The sequence below is a fragment of the Plasmodium coatneyi genome, chromosome 13 (genome assembly GCF_001680005.1).
Source record: "Plasmodium coatneyi strain Hackeri chromosome 13, complete sequence".
Classification (NCBI taxonomy): domain Eukaryota; phylum Apicomplexa; class Aconoidasida; order Haemosporida; family Plasmodiidae; genus Plasmodium; species Plasmodium coatneyi.
Window position 1 is genome coordinate 1,763,019 of NC_033568.1, and position 19,708 is coordinate 1,782,726.

Consider the following 19,708-nt stretch of genomic DNA (forward strand, 5'->3'; position numbering starts at 1 on the left):
AGAGTGTACACAATGTGAAGAGTTTTGCACAATAATGTTACGCATAACGTGAAGGGGCTCCTTGGAACAACGAATCAACAGAACGAAGAGAAATTCTTCTAGGTGTTCGTGGAGCTACGAAGCAGGATGCGATATGCACACGTGCACGTTCATGTACTGTTAACGTGCGTATGCATAAGTCGCTTTTGCGCCGTGGTTAGGTGGCCAACTGGATTAACATCAAGCAGGATAATTTGCAAAAACAAAAAAAAAAGCAGATGAAAATGGTATCAGTTGCGAATAATAGCGCAAAAGAACGCAAATCAGAATCAAAAAGGGCGACAGAATAGGGAGAATGACAACATGCTAAATCGCGCGGGAAGGGATAAAAATATGCTAAACAAAAAAAAAAAAAAACTTCGAAACATCCCACAAATGGTAAAAAAAAAAAATTTCTCGTTAATGAAAACGCAAAAGCTGGTGTTTTAAAAAATTTCACTTTTCCCATTTTGCGGAAACGCATTTCAAAAAATTTCTCCGAAGCCGTTTGTGTAGTTGAAAGAAAGCTACGGAAAAAGTGCAAGTGAGAAAGAGCATACATACCGCAATTTATGTAGCATTAAAAAAAAAAAAAAAAACGAAACGGAACGAAGCGACGGAAACGTGTTAATTACCACAATCCATTTTTTCTTATAAGCTGCCTGGGCTTATTCAACTTACTCTCGGCTTGGTGAATTTATTTTAATTTAGATAATTCGCCAGTGTTTGCTAATGATCTTATGCAATGTTTATTCTTTTCCCTTTTTTTTAAATTTGCCCTTCTGCAAAAATGTATGCAACATGTATAGCTACGTGAGGAAACGTAGAAATTAAAAAAGCATATTCCAAAAAAGGTTACGTGCGTCCGCAGTGTTTTACGCATTTCCGATGAGAAATGTATTCCCGGGGCGCTCTCAAGGCATAAATAAAAGAGAAAGAGAGAGAGAAAAAAAGGAGCTAACTGAATGAGCATAATCAATGCATTCTCAGAATGTATGCCCAACTGAACAGAAACAAAAAGAAGAAAAAAGATATCGACGATGAAAAGCTAAATGTAGGGATGGAGAGAAGTTGAATAAAATAACCCCTCTAAAAGACGCAATCGGGCAGCGTGACAGGGCACAAATATTACATAACTGTGTGTGTATCTGCGCATATGTACAGGAATATGCCCGTATGAGTGGTCGCGTGTGTAGGGGAAGACCCCGCTGCCCGTCTACGGCAGACGCCCTTACATTTCCAAGCCGGGAGGATTGACACACATTTCGACGCTGTTTATGCAACGCTTCCCCCTTTTGCACAGGAGGAAGAAGCTGCGAAAATTTACGCAGAGTTTGTCCGGTCGTTCGAGGGAAGCGCCCTCGAAAAGGGAAATAAATTCGTCAAAAGTAATGAAAAAAAAAAAAAAAAAAAAAAAATGTCAGTTTCATGTAATACAATTTAATATAACCGAACTGAACTGTTGCACAACCGAGGTGGTGGCGTAATTACGTGTCCATGGATTGTCCCTTCCATATGCCAACCGCTTTACCTTGCCAAACCATTTGAATAGGTGGAAAATTGTTGAACCCCTCCAGCACTCAGTTTGTGCCAGCTGAAGATGAAAGCAGGAAAAAGCCCAAGAGCAAATTCAGCAGGGTAAAAACTGTAAAACCATTTGATGTGTGCATGCGCGTGGAATTTTAAATATTCCCGGAATGTGATGTTACCATACTGTGAACACTTTACATTTCACGTGACGTGGCCTTGCCGACTGATTGCAGGGCGATTACTCCTATGAAGAGAAAAAGAAGAAGGAGGAAAAAACAGACAACAACAAAAGTGGTGCAGGGAAAGTGAAGGAAATTGATAGTTTTTTAGAAGGTTACACATTTTATATAATTAAAAAAAGAAATATTTTAAGAAAAAAATATTTGCAAAAAGTTTTACACTTTGTATTTTATTTTTGCGTATAAGTAGTAACAAATTTTTTTTTTTTTTATTTTTCTAAAAAATGTATGTATTTATTTATTATTGAAGAAATTAAGTTAAAGCAGAAAATTTTGGATGAGAGGAAAACTTTAAAAGAAAAAGCCGAGCTAGCAAAATCTGAAGAGGAGAAACTTAAAATTAAGAGAAAGCTAATAGAGATCGAAAAAAATGAAACGCTCTTTTCGTACGCCCCAAGGAAGGACCGAGTGGCCAACCTGTACCTGGGAAATTTATCTCCCGAGGTAGGAAAAGCGTTTATAGGGAGTAGTGGCGTAGATCATCATCGTGCATTACGTGTGTGTCTAAATAGGGGAACATTCACCCTGCGCAAGTGCATACGGATAGGTGTGAGGCAAAATAGTCCATATTTTAATGTGCAAAATGGAGAGATTATCTTGACATAATATGAAACCCATTAATTTGTGTATTTTCTTCCCCCCGTTCGTAGGTCACCGAGGAATACCTGTGTCAACGCTTTGGAAAATTTGGAAAAGTGAACAGCGTGAAAATTATGTACCCACGAACAGATGAAGATAAGAAGAAGGCTAGAATTAGCGGATTTGTTTGTTTTGAAAATAGGGACGATGCAGAAAATGCTAGGGATGCCCTCGATGGTGTAGAGATGTTCGGAAATATTGTAAAGGTCGGTTGGAGTAAGGCCATACCAAAAAATTTAAACATGAACAAAACTGAATATAACCATTTTTCCTATGAGAAAGGTAATTTGTATAATTCTGGTTTGAATAAAAAAATAGAGATTCTACTACCAGAGGATAGGAAGACCAAGAGGATAATTGATTTGTTAGCCAAGTATGTTACGGAGGAAGGATACACATTTGAAGAAGCCATAAAAAGTAATGAAAAGGACAATCCGGTGTTTACATTTCTCTTTAACACGTCGGATTTATTTTATTACTACAAGTGGAGAGTTTTTTCTTTCGCTCAAGGGGATAGTTACAGAAACTGGAGAGCGGATCCGTTTCAGATGTTCGAAAATAGTTACGTGTATGTGCCACCGATACAGAAGAACGCCAAGAAGGTCGTTTCGAAGAAGGAAAAAAGGTAATATTTTATGGAGGGAATTTCGCTTATGGGTTGCAGATTGGTGTTTTAAAAAGTGTGCACGTACGATACGGTGATGTTTGGGGAGGGTTTAACTCTTTGATCTGTTGCGAAGCGAAAATGGAAAATGCAGATGGCCCGTTTGAAACGTTTCATTTATCGGTATGTTTCTTTTTTTTTTCTTTCCGCAGCAATAAAAAAAAGAAGAGCAAAATAGACGAGAAAAAGAAGGAAAAACTAATTAACATTATAAACAACTTGAGTAGGAAGAGGTAAGGCAGGGCTCTTCACGCGGTTTAGTTAATCTCTGGAAGGAGTGTCACTTCAGTTTAATTCTCACGTGCAAATGCTTGCATACATATATAGCTTTGCATATCCACTACATTGCTGGCTTCTTCTGCAGGGTGAGCATATGCCGCGCCATGATATTCTGCACACGGCACAGCGACTTCAGCGAGGATATAGTGAAAACCATTTCGAATTATTTAACCGATCTGAAATACGACATGTTGAAAAAGGTACCAATGAGTGTTTGTAAAATTGTAAAGGAGGCGTCTTTACTCCATTCATTTGGTTTTCTGGACGCACCGCAAGAGTGTTATAATGTACGTCATTCCCGCCACACCTTTTTTATTTGCCACCCCCCCCGTTCAGATAAACCTGGTTTATTTGCTGTCGGACATTCTGTACAACTGCAGCAACCAGTTTTACTCGTCCTGGTCGTATCGGAAGCACATCGAAGAAGAGCTACCTCGGATATTTTTCCATTTTCGAAAAAATATCAAAAAGTGCGATAGCAAAATAAAGGCAAAAATGTTCACAGATTCGATTATGAACATTTTTGACATGTGGGATGTTTGGGCAATTTATAGCTCTATCTTTATGAACGGTTTGAAATGCCTTTTAACAAATAGGAAGTTAATTTATGTGAAGAATGAAACTCACGAGTCGGACTTTGAGGCGGACTTGGATGGAACAAAAATTGAATTTTTCGATGAAATAAAAAGGTATCCCTTAAATATGAGGAGAAATGCATATTTATATTTCCAAAAAGAGGAAACACATTTAAATCGATTATGTGAACAAAGGGGTTTGTATTTTGACGACAGTTTCGAAAGAAAAAAAAAAGTAAAATATTTAATACTGTATGATGAATTCTGCAGTAATCTTAATAGTGCGTCGAACGAGATGGGAAATTTAAACGTAATGTTCCCCAGTGACGGAAAGAAGGTTCCTGCATTTATCAACGACACGAGTGATGCTGCTTTCCACGCAGAGGAGAGGAGTTTCAATCATGTCTATTGAAAGGGCAGTAACGGACAGCAGTGTTAGAACCGTTTATTTTTTTTACATTACAAATCTTATACAATGCGCATCATTTGCGTAGTAAAAGTTTGTAGGCACACACGAAGGTGTACGCCACACCTTTTTGGCATTTTTTTTTATTTTTTTTTTTTACCGTTTCTGCGTTTATCTGTCATGTGTACATGTAGGTATGGACATGTCCGAACGCATACGTAGCCAATATACTTGTTTTATGTTCCCTTCGTGTGTACCTTCACGCGTGAGCTTAATGTTTATGCCATTTTAGCAATACGTGTGGCCAAATTTGTTTTGCAAAGTTTACCTTTTTTTTTATCTTTCTGCACATAATTGTACTTATGCAGTTTTTTTCACTTTCCATTTCTTTTGTTTATCCTATTTGGAACAAAAAAATAAAGCTGTTTTGGTTAAATAAAAACGTACCATTTATTATTTGATTAACAGTCGAAAAGGATGTTATTATTTTTTTTTTCTACGCGATTGCGCAAAAAGGGGAAATGTGTTTATGGGAGATGAGCAATTGTTGCAACATCATTCACTCAGTAAAGATGAAGAACCATTTTGACGATAAATAAATGTGATATCGTTTAGATAAAAGAATTACAGAGTGATATTTATATATTACTTTTTTTTGCCATGCTAGGAACATCGCAGCACAAACATGTACGTTTTTTTTAGTTGATAGGAAGAGTTGAAAAATGATTTTTTGAGTAGGTTATATTTTCCACGTGCAGTATCATTCTCCCCCTGCTTCCTTATGGGTTTTGCCTTTGATGCGCGTTTTAAGGGGCTTAGCGGAAAAAATACAAGTGGCATACAGGAAGAATACTTTACACTATAAACATATGCGGTATGAATACATGTATTTTTTTTTTTTTTAAAGCTGTGCAAAATATACTGCGTATGCTCCTTGAATTACTCGCTTGATTTTACCGTTTTGGCTAACCCCATTTTTTATGCAGCGTAAAAAGGGGCGTAAAAAAGAAGAAATAGCCCCACGGAAATTTTCTTTTTTTTTTAAAATCGTCAGGGCCGATTCTACGTTTTGGTCCCTTTTCAATATATAGGCGCATTCCGACAAAACGGAACAAAATTTTCTACATAACGGGCAGAGCATGTATATGCATACAAAGCGGGCACGTTACATGTTAGGGAATATATCCTGCGTGCGTCATTAATTGGTGCATACAACTCTGCGGGAAGGCTAGCAAAAATTGGGAATACGCACAAAAAGCCTTTTCGCCATATCACCGTAAGGGCAATATTGCCCTTTACCACTTCAATCACCAGTGGGATGTTATGAAACTTAGCTCGGATTACGGCTTAAGCGTTTTTCAGTAAATTTTTTTAACCGCATATAATATACCGTTTTGTACACAAATAAAAATAATAGGTAATCATATGGCGCGTATAAGTAGAGGCGATGCCGCAGTGCAGGAGCTTACCGCGTATAATTATATTATTATAATTATGTACATTTCTTTATTTTTTTAAAAAAGAAGAATGTTAAAAAAAATGATTAACCGAATGAACGAAAATTTTTTAAGAAAAATATAAAAATTGCTTCCATTTTTATATTTAAAAAAAGCAAATGTAAACTTTTATTTAATTTCATTTTTCTGTACAATTTTAATAAACAGAATTGAGAAAATTAAGAAGAAAAAGTTTTCCATTTTATAATTTTACAAAACGAGATCAGATCAGTATGCAAATTTTTATAAATATCCCGCATGATGACTCCTTATGTATTGAGTCATCCAACGTTGGTAGCATAAAGGATGTGAAGGAGAAGATATCTGAGTTGAAAGGTTAGCAGGAAGGATGTACAGCGATCGCAGTCGTTTTTTTATTTATTTTTGTTCCCCCCTTGTGTGGGGTCCCTAGTTATGAGATGCTTATTTTTTTGTGTCACATATTTATCCCTCTACGTTTGTGTTAAGAACGCAGCTCAGTTCATATTTTGTGCTTGTGAAGATTGTACATGTGGTGTCATTTTATTGTGCGGCTGTTTTTTCTGACGCGCATGTGGAGTGCGGTCCAGGCTGCTGGCAGTGGCTCACCCTGAAGTGTACCACTCTGTACGTACGTATGCTTACATATTAACTGACACTTTTTTCTTTTAACCCAACAAAATTGTGTAGGTATCCCTTGTGAGGTCCAAAAGTTGTTCAAAAATGGCCGCCAATTGGAAGACGAAGAACTTATCGCACTGGATGAGACTGAATTTGTAAGTTGAAAAAGGAGAAGTAAATATAAATGGAGTAAAATGCGAATCTTCATTAAGTTATAGACGCGTTTGTGGATGACCGTGTAATGAGTGTCGATTTGTTGCATTCGTGGTACCTCCCCGAGTGAGAGACATCCCCTCAAGGTTTATGTTAAGAGCGTGATTAATTTGTTGCATATTTGTGGCATCCCTTTGGTGACCATTGCAAGGGAGTGTAAATAAGAAAGAGATAAGTAGAGACTTATTTCGTAGCTTAGTGTACGAATGAGTGAAGAGGCAACTGCTACATCGTTCCTGTGAATGCATGTGTTTAACTCGTGGGTAGAGGCACGTTTGTGCTGTATTGTGTGGACAGCCTTTTACGTGGTGAATTTTCCCACGAATGATCTGCCTCGATAATGTAGAATTTTTATTTTTTATGATGATAAAACATGTCAAAAAAGCAAGTAGGGACATGAGAATATAAAATGTGTTCGCGTTTATAGTATCTGAAAAAATAAAAATGTACATTATGCTGCTTATCATGTTTTTCTTGTGCGCAATATTTTGTTTAAGAGTGAGGGTTTAAATTTGCGTACAATTTCATTTGGCACTGCATTGAAGTGTTTTCCTTGAGGGAGAATCGATGCATGTTCTGCTTTATGTTATGCAGAGCGAGGAACAGTGTGCACTTTTCTTTCCGTGATGTACCATTTCATGCTTCACAAATTACTCATTTGCGTGCCCCCCCATTTTATCTCAATCACCTTCAGGAGTACACCATAGACTTAACATTCGGATTACTTGGTGGTGGCAAGAAAAAGAAAAAAAAAGTTTACAAGAAACCCAAAAAGGAGAAACATAAGAAGAAAAAGGTCAAATTGGCTGTCCTTAAGTTTTACAAAGTTGGAGACGATGGAAAAGTGTTCAGACTGAAAAAGCAGTGTGACAATTGTGCTCCTGGCACTTTGATGGCTGCTCATTTTAATAGGGACTACTGTGGAAGATGCCACCTCACCATTATGAAAAAATAGACCAACAAATATATCACATAGGCGTTGTTTAAAGGCCTTTTTTAAAAATGCCTTTTCTCTTTTTCTTTATCCTTTCATTTTCCATTTTATTTTTTCCTTTTTTTTTTTTTTTTTTTTTCAACTCCATATTTAAAGAACATGTGGTGAAAGGCTAAGAATTATGAATTAACAATGTTACAATTTAATTAGTTAAAGAATGCACTGCGTGCTTTTTCTGTCCGGTGATGTAAAATTAGCAGGGGCGAATGGACAAATGGAAGCAATGGCTTGTGGGCAATAATGCCTTCGCGATTTGTGAAGGCTTAACATCCCAGTGGGTGTGTATACATATCTGTTCCACATGTGGTGAAGCATGTTAAAAGTGGCCAACTTGACGCATTGCGTCCACTTTTATGCTAGTATTAAGGCAACCCTTCTTTTTGCCATAAAGGAGGACGCGTTAAAGTGTTCAAATGATGCTTGAATGGAAGGTAGAAAGGTAAAGGAACTTTCAAAAATGGTGAAAAATTTTAAAGGAAAAAATTTTCCTCTATGTGAAACATTTGACCATTCTCAATAAAGAACGGAAAAGCGCTTTGCAAATTTTTACTTGCCCAATTTGAGAAAAGAACAGAAAAAAAATTGATGAAAAGGTAAAAGATGCTTTTGCAATTGTATGATTAAAAAGGAGGGAGGGAATTTTTTTTTTTTTTTTTTTTTTATTTTCCCCATCAGGGAGCATACAAGGGTTGGAAATTTTGTGCCATTCGAATGTATATGTGGTACTCAAATGCGCTTACGCTTGTATGTAAAGCTTGCCGTGAGAAATACTGGCGAAGTTTTGCCATGTCATGCGGGCAGTGTTTCTTTTTGTTAAAAAGGAAAATACGAAAAAAGGGCATTTGCACGTTCCTTAAAAAAGGAAGTTGCTTATATATATATATATATATATATATATATATATATATATATATTTTGTTTAGCGTTATGATGTTTTGTTTTTATATCGAAAAAAGAATAAATTGATGATAGTAGCAGAGTTGTCCCTATTCATTTTGGCAGGTAGTGATATGACGCAGGAGGAAATATTTTTTAAAACGTCAGAAAACTGAATCAGGTTTTATAATGGCCAGAGTTTAGGAAGCAGCTGAAGAGCACAGGACTGCTTAGCAAGCTTATACACAATATATACGACTGACAACAATGGGCTATTCGAATAACCGTTGAATCCGCCACGTGTATGAAACGATTACATTTTAATGGAATGCTAACCGGGAGCCTGCGTGCGAAAAGATGAACTGAATTGCGCCTGACGTAGTACAAATTACACATAGACCAAAACTATGTGTATGCTTGTGTAAATGCCCGTGGATGGTCAATACAATTTACGCATACTTATGTCCGTGCGAAGGAACGCCTAAATGACAGATTACTGGGTGAGCACAAAGAAGCATTACTGCGAAACGTGCAACTGCTGGTTGTCTGGGCACAAGGTGAACATAAAAAATCATGAAAAAAGCGCAAGGCATGTTGAAAATTTAAAGAAAGTGATCAGCGAATCGTTTAAGAGGAAGGAACAGGAAACGAAAGAGAAAGAGTTGCTCGAAAGGGAGTTAAAAAAATTAGAAAATGTGGAAAAGAAATTGCTGTCTGATTTGAATAAAAATGAGGCATCTCCACATCGACATGGTGACATCCGTTTGAACGTTTCTAATGCGCATTCCAACAGGAGGAGTGGTTATCGTAGCAGTAGCAATAATGAGCGAATTAACAGAAGTAGTATTGCCTGCAGTAGTAACGCAGGTAGCCATAAGAAGTGGGTTCCAATGATACATGAAGATACGGGTTGCTTAGTATTCTTCAATAGACTGAAAAACGAAATTGTGCATGAAAAGCCGGAAGATTTTTTGGAAGATTTCCCCGAACGTGAATCATTTGTGGAACAAAATGGATGGTACAAATATTTTGATTATAACTCTAACAATTTTTACTACTTCAATATATATAGCTCGAAAAGTATATGGGTGTATTCACTCAGCAGGATAAACAGCTTGATGGATTTTATCAATCGATGTGAACAGGCTGAACAGAATAATATAAAATGTGGTAATAACGCAGGAGTTGCAAGTTTCAGTATGGGTGCGGGCCCCGTGGTAAGTCAGCACCATCCTCATTTGGGTGGATCACCGTATTACGTGAATTACGCGCAAATGCTCAGCACGCACAGTTACAATGTATATAATACCTACAATCCGTTAATCAATCAGGGAGGGGCCACGTTGCAGATGGGTGGAAATACAGAAGAAGGAATGAATCAACAGGGAAGTAACAACGGCGATCGTAATATTTCTGCTGGTGATGGTAGTCGTGTGAACAGTTTTGCCCATTATGGTAAATTACACGATGCACCTCCAGGCAAGTGGACCGATGGGGTTGGTGAAAATGAAGAAAGTGGTGCAGAAGAAACGAACCCCCAAGGGGGTGATAATTGCCCAGGCGAAAACAATACAATGAAGGAAGGAAATCCAAAGGAGAAGCCCCCATCTGAGATGAGCAAAAGCGAGTTTAAAAAGAGTAGTACACATTTTGAAGAGAAGAAAAAAAAGGAGAACATTTCTTTATCGTTTAAGGGGGAAAAAACAGATGGAACACCTCCGCATGGCAGGAAAGAGGAGAAGGGAAAAAGTAACATGGGGAAGGAGGACCAAAATGTGCAAAGCAATACCGTACAAGAGGACGATAGTGCTAAACCTGGCACATGGGAAGTGGTAGAAAATAATGATGTAGAGACAATTTCAAATGAACATATTGAACAAATTTTTTACAACGTGAAATCGAAGGAGGAAATTGAAAAGGAAAAAATTGCACAGCTAGAGGAAGATATACGTTACGAATTTTCTGAATATAATGAATTTTATATAAAAAAAAAAGAATTGGAAAATGAAGAAATATATTTAAACCAAGAATTCAAGTTCGTGGACAAACCTATATATAAGAAAGTCATTGACAAGAATCGTGACAAAAAGGTGGACTTTGCCAAACGGAGTATTAAGGGAATGAAGAATAAAAAAAAAATTTCATAGAGTAAGATAAGCGTGTATATGCATGTGGTGAACCCAACAATGGGGGATCGCCTACTCTCCATTTTGAAAACTCTCCTAAATGTTCACAACTTTTTTGCCAATTTGAATGTGCCTATTGGTACATAAATGTATGTGTGCAGATATGTCTGTACCGTTTGGACTGTCGTATTTTTTCGTAAAATATGCTTTTCTTTTTTTTTAACGTTCCAACAAGTAGGTAGTTTCCCCACTCAAAGGGGGAGTTACCCAAAACGGGGCTTATTCCTGCACCTACGTTTTCTACTTATTTTTTTTTGTTGTTGTTTTGTGTTTATTAAAGTGGTAAATATGGGGTCTTTATATATTTTCTTTTAAATTGCACGCATGAATATGCACATGTTGAAATTTTTAGTAATGTCATAATAATTAAACATTTGAAAAAAAAACAAAAATGATAAAATTATAAATGTTCCCATGATTAGATCAAAGGGAATTGCAAAACGGTTTGAACCCTTTTAGTAGCGTAATGTACACACTTGGTGAAGCATAAAAAAGGAAGTTGTTATTTCTTTTGAAACGTTACATTACACATCATAGGAAGATTGTTAGTGGGGGGTTGCGCTAGCACTTCATGTGTGTGTAGTACAAGCACATAAACGAAACGTCTTAGGGGAGTGTTGCCTGGGGAGGTGTGCTGAATTATAATACCGCAAAATATAAAATGGGACAAATTTTGCGAGAGTGAGGGAGAAAGTTTGAGGCTGAATTTTTATGCAATACGTGTGGCGGCAAGCGGTTTAAGCAATGTACAGCGCATGGTCCGTAAATATTGCGCAAAGAAAAAAATTAAAAATATAAATATAAATGCATATCCATCATGTACAATTTAAAAAAATGAGCTTTATCTTTAAGTACTTGATATAATTTTCTTACGTCCCATTGAGAACTATGGCAGAAGAAAATACACGTTAAATATGCAGTCAATTTGATGCACAAATCAGGGCAAAAAAAAAAAAGAAAAAAAAAAAAAAAAAAAATTTCATCTTTCCATTAGATTGTTGATGCGTACTTAGAAATGTTCACCCTGATTAGGCGAATTTGAAAAAAGGGGGGGTAAGGCAAAATGCATCCATAAGGCCGTAAACTGTCCCTTCAACGTTTGCGTTAAGGCATTATTCAGAAATAAGTACATAATGTACATTTGTCACGGTTGCCTTTTCGCCTCTTTAAGAACGCTCTAGATAGTTAAGCAAGCGTAGTGGCACACAGAACGTAGTCATTGTATTTTACGATCAGGGCTTTGCTACATATCAGAAATATTGATACTTTTTGAGAGTTCCTTTTTGGGGGGGCACACATACGATTCGTGGGCATTTATCTTTTCGAACCATTTTGATAATTCCCGTGTACACATCGGTTTAGTGCTTCCCCGTAGGAAAAAGCTACGTTAGGAAGTGGGGCAAAGTCGAAGCCACGAATACCACTTAGCATACCTCTTCGCACACCATTTTTGCCCAACAATGGAAGGCTTCGAAGAAATTGAGAACGCGTACAAGGAGATAGAGGAGGAGATAATAAAGACGGTGGAAGGGCTGTGCGGGGGCAATTACCTGCAAATCAAGGATGAAGTGATCATGCCACACATGAGCGAAAGCCTGATCAACAAAATTATTATGTTGAACAGACACATCAACGATAACAGCAACGAGGAAGAATTCGAGAAAAAAGTGACGAACGAAAAGGTGATGCAGATAAATGACAAGTTGATATATCTAGTATGCGATTACTATATCAACAAAAAGGAGATTGACAATTTAATTAACTTTACGTCCAGCAATGAGAACTATTTTAATGTGTTACCTCAAGCGAAAACAGCCAAGTTGATAAGGAACATTGTGGAGAAGATATCAAAAAAGATCAAGAACGTGAGTACGCTGTATATAATATTTAAAAAGTACATGAATTGGGCATATGAAAAGAAAAGGAATTTTTTAAGATGCCGCATAGAAGTGAAAATAATTATTTTGTTTATCCTAAAGCAGAAGTATAAAACGGCTCTGAGTTTAATCGAACGGTTGTTGAAGGAGGTGAAGAAAGTGGACGACAAGACGTTGTTACTCGAACTGTACATTGTGGAAACTAAAATTTACATGCTGCTAAAGAATTCGACCAAGATGAAAGCATCACTGACCTTTGCGAAGAACATTGCGAATACGATAAACACGGCTATTTATATAAATAGCGAAATAGACTTACTCTCTGGAATATTATTTATATATGAGAAGGATTACAGAAGTGCGTACATTTACTTGTACGAATGTTATGAAACGTTGTACACGTATATTTATAATAGCCACAATAACACATTGGACTTTCTGAGCAAAAAGAATAACGACTTTTACGCGGTTATTATACATAACATAATTAACACAAGTACCATATCGTCGCAAAATAAGACGAAAAGTATAAGTCAAATTAGCCCGTTCTTACTGTCCTTTTACACCTTTTATGAGTACTACGATAGTAGTAACAGTATTCTCAATTTGGACGAAGCTAATATTTGCTCAGGAAATCCCAGCCTAATATACAGCGATGTGATATGTAGTATCAGCTCTAGTTACCAACAACTGGAGGAAGAAAAGGTGTACTGCATTACCAACCCAATTGAGCTAAATTATGAAATGGTTAAAAATTTGACTTTTGATAATTATGGCAATTTAATAGAAGCCAAATCGAGTACCAACATTGTGGATAATTCTGTTTTTACCTTTCCCGAAGGTACTTCTGTAAGTGGTAATTTTGGCATGAATTTAAATATCGAAAATTTAAAAATTATTGTCCCTTTGAAGTATATGCTTTTGTGCAAAATTTTGGAAGAAAACAACAGGAAAGACATCAATAATATTTTATGTGAACAGAATAAATTAAATTACATTCCAAATAAGGAAATTCAAATTTTGCTGGAAATATCCAAATGTTACGAGAACAGATCACTTGATATATTTGAGAATGTAATTAAAGTTAATATTTTTTTGATAAATGTGGACAAAGTGATTTACAACTACTTGAAGGAGCTGTACGAATTGCTGCTCGAGAAGAATATTTTAAAAATTATCGAAGCGTATAGCTGCATCGACTTGCACTATATCGGCCAGAAACTTAACCTAGACTTGGACAAAATTATCTCCAAGCTGTCTGAAATGATTTTGGACAAGAAGCTCAACGCCACGCTTGACCAGAACGTCGGAATTTTGATTCTCTATGAGGACATGCCCGAGACGAAGACGTACCAGAACGTTCTGGAAATCATAAACAATTTGACCGAGTCGGTCGATATACTTTACGAGAAGGCGCAGCTGACGGTGTAGCGGCGTTGCAGTGGTTTGATGTACTGACGGGGGCACACCAAATTTGTGAATGAGATGACGGGGGGTGCCGCCTTTTACAGAAGAACCGTGCACCCATGGAGAGGACGACTCATAGGTGTAGTTCTCCTTTTGAAGGGATCGATTTTTTAACAAGACAGTTGTGCGGTGCGCGTATATACTGTGCAGGTATGCACCGTGCATGGTATTAAATTTTTTTTTTGCCTTTTTCACATGCGTAGCGCAGTGTGTGTAGAAGCATTTGGGCTGCCCCACCTTTTTGCAATTTTTAAATTTTTTCTGCAGTGTGTTGCATTTTTCCATTCCATACTAAAAAAAACAGTTTATAAAATATGCACCCGCGGGGAAGAGTCACCAAATGGTGAAATAAAAGTGAAAAAATAATAAAATAATAACATATGTGTGGTGAAGAAAAATCCACTTAAAGAGTACGCTGCTACGGGCGAGGTGTACGCGTGGGGTACTACTCGAGATACCAGAACATGGGTCCCTCTCCCTTGGATCCATCTGTCCTTGGGGGCATCCATGGGAACGACGTAGACTTGTTCTTTATTATGTAATTACTTCCGTACATGCACATGGTGCAGTAGAACAGAACGAATGACCATAAAAACCAGACAATTGATACCTCTACTTTGTTTGCATCTTTGAGGTGTTCCGCATCTGGAACGATTCTCTGTGGGTGTTTTTGTTTTAACCTGTTAAAGAGAATTAATCGAAAGACATCCGTTCGTTCAGGGCCATGAAAGGCACTTCCTCTGATCTTACTCGTTTTTGAATTACCCGCATTTAAATCATTCATTGTTATTATTTTTCCATGGTAAGAACCATTTAGGTATGTGAACATATCATCTTGAGCTTTACCAGCAAGTGGACTGATCACTTTTGTTTTTTCCACTGGTTTAATGATATCTAGCAAATTCGACGGTGCAATATATTTCCACTGGTTGTAGTCATGCCATTTTCCTAAGTAGATGTGATTTCCTCCTAGGTTCCTTCTTGTTATGTTGAAAAGGCCCGATGCCATTTTGGTCTCCTCGGGGGGTTCTTTCAGAGTGTGTGTTTCGCTGATGGGGGTAGCATAAAACCGGTGGTGATTTGCCCTTTGAAGTACCTCTATGGGCAGTTTTTCACTACTTCTTGTCTACTATTCTGACCGTTTTGGTTTGCTTTTTTATAAGTGCTCGTTGGCAATGTTGATTGATTACACTGGATGCCGCTCGTTCGGGACGCTTCTTACCTTTTGGCGAACACTTAAGGAGGCCTAAGTCGTTCCCCAAGCGCACACATACTTTTCCGTTAAAAAGTTGTTTGCTTATCTTTGCTGATAGGATGCCTAAATAAGCAGGAGAAGATAAGTTGCTGGGGAAGGGGGAGTTACCTCTTCGCCATGCGCCTCAAAATGGAAAGGTTATAAGGGGGAGGCTAATATAAATAAGTACATATGTACATATGTACGTATGTACACATGTATGTGTATATGTATGTTTGTGCGCGGGTTGGATCCCTATCGCGCGATGTGCTAACGGGCAAAACTCCCTTCTGTGCAATCCTATTCTTCACAGTCACTTGAGAGGTGTTTTTAAATTTGAAAAAAGAGTTAACTATTTTCAGCTGCTACGCGGAAACGGAAAAAATATAATGCGCAAGCAAAAATTCTTTTAAAGAAAATTTTTTTTTTTAACTGTTCGCCTGTGTGCTGGCGATAATTGCACCACCTCCTCATCGCTACATTTACATTAGTTATGCAGCAGGAAAAACGAACAATTGAAAATAGTTTGCTGGTGGACTTGGATACCCTGGAAAAATTGCACCACGCGGATGTATGTGTTGCATTTTGTATGTATGCCTTGAGTTGATTACTTCGAAAAATTGTTTTTCCTGCACGGAATGTTACCTCTTTTTGATGCGTGAAATGTGCAGTTTGGGTTTTTCAAAAGGGTAAGTTGTGTAATTGTTAAGGGAAGAGTTAATAAGTGGGTACCAAATAAGTACGCGAAGAGGTGGATTATTTTGCCGAGTTGTTGCGCACATGTACAAGTATGAGCAGAATCACACTGCTACGGATGGAGCAGAACTTTTTGGAGAATCCCCCATTTTATCATAATTAACCGTGCGTATAGCCTTTAAATTTTCTTCTTTGCAATTTTGACCCATTTTACACCACCATCTTCGAAAGGATCGGAGGCGGCACAGCAAAGAACGCGATGTGTGTGCGGTAAGGCGTCAATCCACAAGCATATACAATGTTCTCAGTTGCAAATCCCTTTAAAGGGAAAAATGTAACGATTTTGTTATACTGACTTTGTAAATGTGGTGGAAGTTGTTCTGCGTTTTCCATTACCACATCGTTATGTTAATGTGGTGGTAGTGAACTGAATTATGTGTGTTGCTTTAAGTGAAACATTCTCCCCCAAGGGGGCAAAGACTTCATGTAGAATTCTGATGTATTTCAAATTGAACAAAAAGTTTTTTCAAAAAAGAAAAAAAAACGAGTTAACAAACACTGGAATGACAAACAGATAGCATTTTGGTAGGATAAAAATGAATTAACGAATTATTGTTTGTGGAAGGTGTAAAAATTAAACCACTTGGGGATGTCCCCAATGGACAGACAAAAGTGGAAATTAAAATGGACTTCCTTTTTTTTTTTTTACGCATCACCATTATGAGAAGTAAATTGGCGAATGCGTAAAGGGGGGAAGAATACCAACGTTTTAATTCCCTCTAGGGGGATCACACCCACGTATGCATACCAAGCCAAGGGGAATACCCCCTACTGGACATTTAAATCGTACGTAAAACTTGATACATCTAAGTTTAATATATTAACGAAAGTGTCCTGCCCAAAGAAGTGTTTCAAGTTTGGAAAAGTTCTTCCTCTGTCTCCATTAACGAACTCTTTTATATACATCCCTGACTGGGCCAATAAATATAATAAAGAAAAATGTTCATGAATGAAAACGAGATTGAATTCAAAAATTTTCCTTTCCCGTTTTAGTAGACTCCTTCTGTGGAGTACCCTTATTGGAGTTTTTTGTATTACGTTAATTACACAACTGTCGTTTTTATCATAATTTAAAACGTCTTGATTTATTTTTTGTATTTTTTCTTTAGTCATTGGGGAGGAGTGGTATATAATGCATTTATAGGCCTTTTTCCTCTCTTCACCGTACTTCATAATTTTTTTTATCAAGGTATAATTTGTGCTAAAGGAAATGTTGCTGAATTTTACGTCCACAAGGTTGTTGATATTATAGTCTTGATTGGCATTCTGTGGGATGTTTTTTTTTACGATGTCAAAATTGGCCATTCTGTTTGGGGGGACATATCCGTTAAGATGGTCACAACTTCCATTTTGGGAGTTTTCCTTAGCATCATTTGGGTTAATAGGATCTTTTTTCCCAATTGGATTATAATTTCCCAGTTCGTTCGCCCCGATGGATTCATCCAAGAGTAGCACTTCCAGCTCTTTATTGTAGTTACGCGAAATGTTCAAGCTGTGTATCTTCTGTTCCTCCACCGTTTTATCCTTTGTTTGTTCTGCAAGAACTTTATGGGATTCTAAATCGTACAAAGAAATTGTGTCTTTTTTGTTTATCAGTGCATAGCAGTCGTTAATTCTCTGCTGGGGGGAATTCTCCTCGTTCAATGTGGACACATGGTCTCTTACAGAATTGTCATCTGCACAGTTTCCTTGTTGAAGAAAGAGATTTATCTGATCTATTGTTTTAATTTCGGCGGAGTTACCACTAGCACTGTCAGTTAATTCCAACCTTTTTAAGTTACTAAAGAGGAGGTAAAAATTTAAGAAGGAGAATTTAGTTTCCTTCAGGACAAAGAGGAAGGGTCTCCCTATGTTCATCATTCGCACATCTTTGTCTTCCCTTCCGGACGCCATAAATACCTGACCAGCCGATTGGAACGTTTTTTTAAAAATGTGATAAATGCATTCCTCCACGGATAATGCACTTTGGGACTCATTATTTATGAACCACTTGGTTTGAGACATTTCTTTGTTATATTTATTGTAGTAGCCACAAACGCATAAGTTGTTAATCGATATGTACACGTCGAGGGTTGGAACTGGGGGGCAGAGTCTATTTCCCTATTTTTCCCTTCATCAGATGGACTTGTGGCATTCGTTTTTTTTTCTACCTCTTCAGTTTCTTCCTCATTTTTGGCAAAGTCGTCATTATCATCACTATCGTCATTTTCGTCATCCTTGTCAACCTCGTCATTGTGCAATATTGCATTTTCTTTATCCCCACCGCTCTCATTTATTATTTTCCTTTTTTTATTGTAGAGGAGATATTTTTGACGGTTACTTTTAAGCGCTTTTTCGGACGACTGACTTATTTTTACCGTTTTGTGTTCACCTGTATTAGCATTAAAAATTAACACAGCTTGTTTGTACAAATTGATGACGAATTCAGTTTGGGCTACACTTAGGGACACACTATCACATATTTTACGGTAAAATGTTATGTAAAAATAAATCAAAAAATATGCAAACGTCTTTTGGATTTGTTTATTTGAAATATTATTGCTTCCTCTTTTGGGAGGTATTAAAATGTACTTTTTTATACGTTCAAAATTATTGTGAAATGTGTCATGGGTAACATTTTCCGCTTCGCAGGAAATTTGCTTCGTTTTGTGTAAGTAGAGGAAGAAAAAAACTATATCAATATTGTTCAGAAGGTGAAGTACATTTTTTATGCTATTAAATACACTGTTCATATTTTTTTCCTCTTCTGCGCTGATAGGGAAATTTTCCTTTAACACTTCCTGATGGAAACAACTATTTTTATTGTAGAGAAGTATCAAATCGATATTGTGTAGCCCGTTGCACATTTTGCATAGGTATAAATTCGTGTACACCTTCTTATACACATTTTGCAGGTCTCCTTCTTTCGTCTTTTTAAGCTGATCCGCTATATATTTTGAGAACCATTTTTTATCATTGTCTAAAAAGATGTTACTCTTTTGGTTTGCTTTCACGTCTGGTGTGCCATGGTTAAAGTCGTTTAAAAAATATCCGTCGAAAAATAGGTACGCATGATCGCTTAGCGATTCTCCAGATATGGAACAGCGATAGCATATATTTTCCATTATTTTGTTTTGCGCAATGGAGTGGATTAACAGGTCGAGGCGTGAACAATTTGGCGTATTGTGCGTACCGGGGAAAATTTTTAAGAATGATTGCACGAGTTAGATGTTGTCATAAATGGGCACGCAGGTGTATACAAGCATACATACACTCCTGCCTACGCACCTGCATCTACACTTATCTAAAATTTTGTTCGTTCATTTTTGCGAGGTGAGACAACTGCTGCGCAAGAATTTCACGGTCAAAGTGGTCAGAGGTGTTCGGCAGAACCTTTCTTTGTCAAAACAGCTTCTACATATTTTAATAATGTTAACCCATTCGTCGCTTTTAAGCGGCTATTTTTAAAGCATCGCCAGCGAAAAAAAAGGAAGCGCAAATTGTTTTATGCGTCACGTATATATGGATATACATTTATATGTAGGTCATTTTGTGAACAGAAACTGATCCTATGGGGAGGAATGCAACTTCTCTCAAAAACGATAAAAGGACGAACTTGTTACTTTCTATCCGTACAACCTGAATGCGATAAAAAAAGGGAAAACATGAAATAGTAAGGC

General features: G+C 37.2%; 6 protein-coding genes across 6 annotated transcripts; 4 read left to right on the forward strand and 2 right to left on the reverse strand.

Moving 5' to 3' along the window:
• Positions 1-592: 592 nt before the first annotated feature.
• On the forward strand, positions 593-4,356 carry PCOAH_00051080 (RNA binding protein; the record flags this gene model as incomplete). The annotated part of the gene is made up of 9 exons (XM_020061890.1): positions 593-1,072; positions 1,322-1,406; positions 1,571-1,656; positions 1,782-1,881; positions 2,038-2,231; positions 2,438-3,051; positions 3,243-3,323; positions 3,455-3,569; positions 3,706-4,356. The coding sequence occupies 9 exons, from the start codon at positions 1,010-1,012 to the stop codon at positions 4,354-4,356; spliced, it is 1,989 nt and encodes a 662-aa protein (XP_019917430.1).
• Positions 4,357-5,866: 1,510 nt separating this feature from the next.
• Positions 5,867-7,824, forward strand: PCOAH_00051090 (Ribosomal S27a; the record flags this gene model as incomplete). The annotated part of the gene is made up of 3 exons (XM_020061891.1): positions 5,867-6,182; positions 6,516-6,601; positions 7,354-7,824. 3 exons carry the CDS (start codon positions 6,080-6,082, stop codon positions 7,612-7,614), a joined length of 450 nt encoding a protein of 149 aa, XP_019917166.1.
• A 1,190-nt stretch (positions 7,825-9,014) lies between these two features.
• Positions 9,015-10,676, forward strand: PCOAH_00051100 (Uncharacterized protein; the record flags this gene model as incomplete). Its single annotated transcript, XM_020061892.1, has 1 exon — positions 9,015-10,676. One exon carries the CDS (start codon positions 9,015-9,017, stop codon positions 10,674-10,676), a length of 1,662 nt encoding a protein of 553 aa, XP_019917423.1.
• Positions 10,677-12,175: 1,499 nt separating this feature from the next.
• On the forward strand, positions 12,176-14,023 carry PCOAH_00051110 (Proteasome subunit; the record flags this gene model as incomplete). The annotated part of the gene is made up of 1 exon (XM_020061893.1): positions 12,176-14,023. The coding sequence occupies one exon, from the start codon at positions 12,176-12,178 to the stop codon at positions 14,021-14,023; it is 1,848 nt and encodes a 615-aa protein (XP_019917319.1).
• A 481-nt stretch (positions 14,024-14,504) lies between these two features.
• PCOAH_00051120 (Uncharacterized protein) lies at positions 14,505-15,068 on the reverse strand (the record flags this gene model as incomplete). Its single annotated transcript, XM_020061894.1, has 1 exon — positions 14,505-15,068. The coding sequence occupies one exon, from the start codon at positions 15,066-15,068 to the stop codon at positions 14,505-14,507; it is 564 nt and encodes a 187-aa protein (XP_019917261.1).
• Positions 15,069-16,817: 1,749 nt separating this feature from the next.
• PCOAH_00051130 (Uncharacterized protein) lies at positions 16,818-19,153 on the reverse strand (the record flags this gene model as incomplete). Its single annotated transcript, XM_020061895.1, has 2 exons — positions 16,818-18,127; positions 18,175-19,153. 2 exons carry the CDS (start codon positions 19,151-19,153, stop codon positions 16,818-16,820), a joined length of 2,289 nt encoding a protein of 762 aa, XP_019917158.1.
• Positions 19,154-19,708: the final 555 nt, after the last annotated feature.